This window comes from Lathyrus oleraceus, chromosome 2 (assembly GCF_024323335.1).
Source record: "Lathyrus oleraceus cultivar Zhongwan6 chromosome 2, CAAS_Psat_ZW6_1.0, whole genome shotgun sequence".
NCBI classification, from domain to species: domain Eukaryota; kingdom Viridiplantae; phylum Streptophyta; class Magnoliopsida; order Fabales; family Fabaceae; genus Lathyrus; species Lathyrus oleraceus.
Window position 1 is genome coordinate 400,586,933 of NC_066580.1, and position 3,490 is coordinate 400,590,422.

Sequence of the window (3,490 nt, forward strand, 5' to 3'; positions counted from 1 at the left end):
CTTGAAGTCTTCGAACTTATTCAGGCGAGAGGTTGACGTGCACCAACAGGTGTCTGTCTGGAAAGGATATGTACTTTTTGTCAATCAACTGTTGAACCTTGGCTTTGAAAGCGTTGCAGTCTTCAATCGAGTGCCCTATTGACTCGGCATGATATCCACATTGCACATCGGGGTTATATCCAGGTGGGTATGATTCTGGCAATGGCTTGAGAGACTTGGGATCCACCAATGAACTTTGAATTAGATATGGCAGAAGTTGACTGTATGACATATGAATTGGATCGAGAGGAGCATTCCTTCTTTCCAGATTGTTTCGAGGCCTAGATTGGTTCGAAGGCTGATTTTGATATCCTCGACCACGAGATCGTTGATTTGCGTAAGGAGCAGATCATGGTTGCTGGTATGGTGCTCTCGGCGTTGCTGGTTGCATGACATCTGTTATGACTGCATTGGTTTCATCCTCTTCTTCCTTTTGGGAATTGCTGAGGGATCCTGTCTCGCTAGCTTGGTCGCTCGAGGCGCCTTGAATTCTTTCGCTTTTTAGGGCACTCTCGATGCGTTCTCCAATTGTCACTAAGTGGGCGAAGTCTGATAACGCATTGCCTACCATCCTTTCAAAGTAAGGACTCTGCAAGGTATCCATAAACAAGTCAACCAATTCCTTATCCAAGAGTGGTGGTTGCACTTGGGCTGCCAATTCTCTCCATCGTTGTGCATATCCTTTGAAAGATTCGTTGCTCTTTTGGGATAAGCTTTGTAGCTGCCTTCGGTCTGGAGCCATGTCCAAGTTGTAGTTGTACTGCTTCAAAAAAGCATTGGCTAAGTCTTCCCATGACTGAATATGGCTTCTTTTCAATTTCATATACCAGCTCAATGATGCTCCCATCAAACTGTCTTGAAAACAGTGAATCATCAGCTTGTCATCGTGAGTATGTGATGCCATTTTTTGGAAGAACATCACCAAATGGTTCCTCGGACAACTATCCCCTTTGTACTTCTCGAAGTTGGGTAATTTGAATTTCGGGGGGATTGTTAGGCCTGGTACTAAGCACATATCAAGCCTAAAATTGTCATTCACATCCATTGCTCGGACTCTCTCCTCAAGGGCATGAAGCCTTTCAACATCAGGATTGGTCAATGGCATCAACTGGGATTGAGTATGAATATTCACTTGTGGAGGATTATAGTCAGACAGAGGGTCATACATTGGATTGGTAATTACAGTAAAGCCTGATGAGGAACCAACATTCTCTATGACACCATGTTGAAAATTGTTCTTTCATTGGGCTAGCCTGGCCTCCAACATCTGGTCTACCTTTCCTTTCATGTTGTTCATATCCATTTTCAACTCAACTTGATTATGTTCTCAGTGCTCCCTTGTCTTTTAGTAGCTCTCAAAGGTCCAGTACGAGTGTCAGGAAATCAGCCTGCTGGTAATTGGCAAAAGGACGGGATGAGTTTTTTGTATTGGAAAATGATATCCAATCTATGCTGATGAAATGTGAATGCATGAAATTTTATATTTGTATGCAAAGAAAATGTAATGCAGGTATAATTAGGATCCAAGATATCATGAGTATCATATGGTACACCCTATACGGAGGTTCTATGTTCTCTACCACACACACAAAGGATGGCTCATAAGGTTGTTTGTTTTTAGGATAAGAACTTAGAGTCATGGATCGAGTTCAGCCTTCCATCGCAATAATGGGCTAGCCACATCGAAATGGAAATTCTAAATCGGTCTACTCTAAGTGGGATCCTCGTATTGTTCGAACAGGGTGTAGACCCTTCGGTTCAATACTACACGATCGCCAATCATGAAGACGGACTTCAGTTTAAGATGAGGTTCCCAGAGTCATGGACCATGTTCAACGTTTCCTCGCAATAATGGGCTAGCCATATTATGATGGAAATTTTGAACAGATCTACTCTAGATGGAGTTCTCGTATTGTCCCAATGAGGTGTACACCCCTCAGTTCAATACTACACAACTCCGGGTTCTAGGTTCTTCTCAAAGCTTGGGTACGGAGCTTATCTCACAACATGTGTCGAACACCATAGATCACCCAACATAATAGAAGAATAAATTACATAGCATGAATAATACATCAAGATATACAGAAGCAAATAAAAAGCGGTATTCTAACATTCATAGCAAATTGACTAAGTTAGACTTGACTCTCTCTAGCTTGGAGCTAAATGTCCCCAGCAGAGTCGTCATCTGTCGCATCTCGAAAAATATGATTCCTCGCGATGGTCATGGAAAAATTAAATTCGAACAGAGTCGCCACCGAACTTTGTTTATCCCAATTAAGGAATAGGAAAATATCGATAAAACCTTTAAGAAAATAGAATAATGATCGTCGCAACCATATTCGGGTTCGGGAGTCGATTACGCAAGGGGAAGGTATTAGCACCCCTCACGTCCGTTGTACTCAACGGGAACCTTTTAGTCTAATTTGCTATTTGAATGTTAGTTAAATGTTATTTGCTTTCTTCGAGTAATTAGAATTGATGATAGATATGGGTGAAGACCTCAAAAGGAGAAAAGGGGAGGTTTTTTATTAGTGTGCTCGCCAAGATCTCGCAATCTCGTGCCTACGTATCCTTATGGTGCAATAAGGAAATCAAAGCATTTGTAGTTCGGGCAACTACGATTTTGGTGTGTTTTGTTTGAACGACTATGTAGGTCGGCGTTCTAACGGCTAAACGCTGGCTTGTCTACTCTCGGTGGAGGCTTAAGCACTAGTTTGTTGTGCGCATTAGAAAGGATTAACAATGTTCTTTTTTAAAAGAGTTTTGGTCACACGGGGGTGACAAGTTGAATTGATATATTTTATGTTTGATTGGTTTCGATCGCGCGGGGGCGAGAAGTTAGGTTTGATTTGTTATTGAAGAACGACGAAAGATTGAGTAATGTGGTGTACACCAATCGTCCAATTCTTTCGAGGAATAACAAGGCGAACGCCTTCTACTCCTTTTTCGTTTGAATTATTTTGAAAGTTTGTTTGTGGATGTTGAATATGCACGGTAGTGAGGCGTACGCCTCCTACTTGCTTATTCAAAGAATAATGAGGCGTGCGCCACTTATTCCTTTATCCAAGTTTATTTAACGTGTTTTAGTCGGAAGTCTGGCAATGTGGCGTACGCCAATTATTCAAATAATCAAGGAATGGCAAGGCGAAAGCCTCCCATTCTCTAATTGAGGTTTAAGTTATATAGTTTATTTTGAAACAGTGTTTGATATAAAAGGTGATTTGAGTTTATTCGATTGTGGTTTTAATTTGATGACGAAGATTCGAGCAATGTGGCGTACGCCAATTATTTGAATAATCGAAAGATAATGAGGCGAACGCCTCCTATCCTTAATTATCGGAAATAATGAAGAATTTGGAAATTATAGTTGATCTAAAAGAAATGATTTGAAATGTTATGGTTTGATGTTTTAATCGGACGACAAGAACTCGAGCAATATGGCGTACGCCAA

The 3,490-nt window shown here is 41.1% G+C and overlaps 1 protein-coding gene across 1 annotated transcript; it reads right to left on the reverse strand.

Annotated features, from left to right (window-relative positions):
- Positions 1-388: 388 nt before the first annotated feature.
- Positions 389-1,207, reverse strand: LOC127123427 (uncharacterized). Its single transcript, XM_051053647.1, has one exon. It carries the CDS (start codon positions 1,205-1,207, stop codon positions 389-391), a length of 819 nt encoding a protein of 272 aa, XP_050909604.1.
- Between the last annotated feature and the right edge of the window lie 2,283 nt (positions 1,208-3,490).

Excerpts from the sequence above, each read along its gene's own strand:
- LOC127123427 (XM_051053647.1), bottom strand. The coding sequence starts at position 1,207 with ATGTATGACCCTCTGTCTGACTATAATCCTCCACAAGTGAATATTCAT.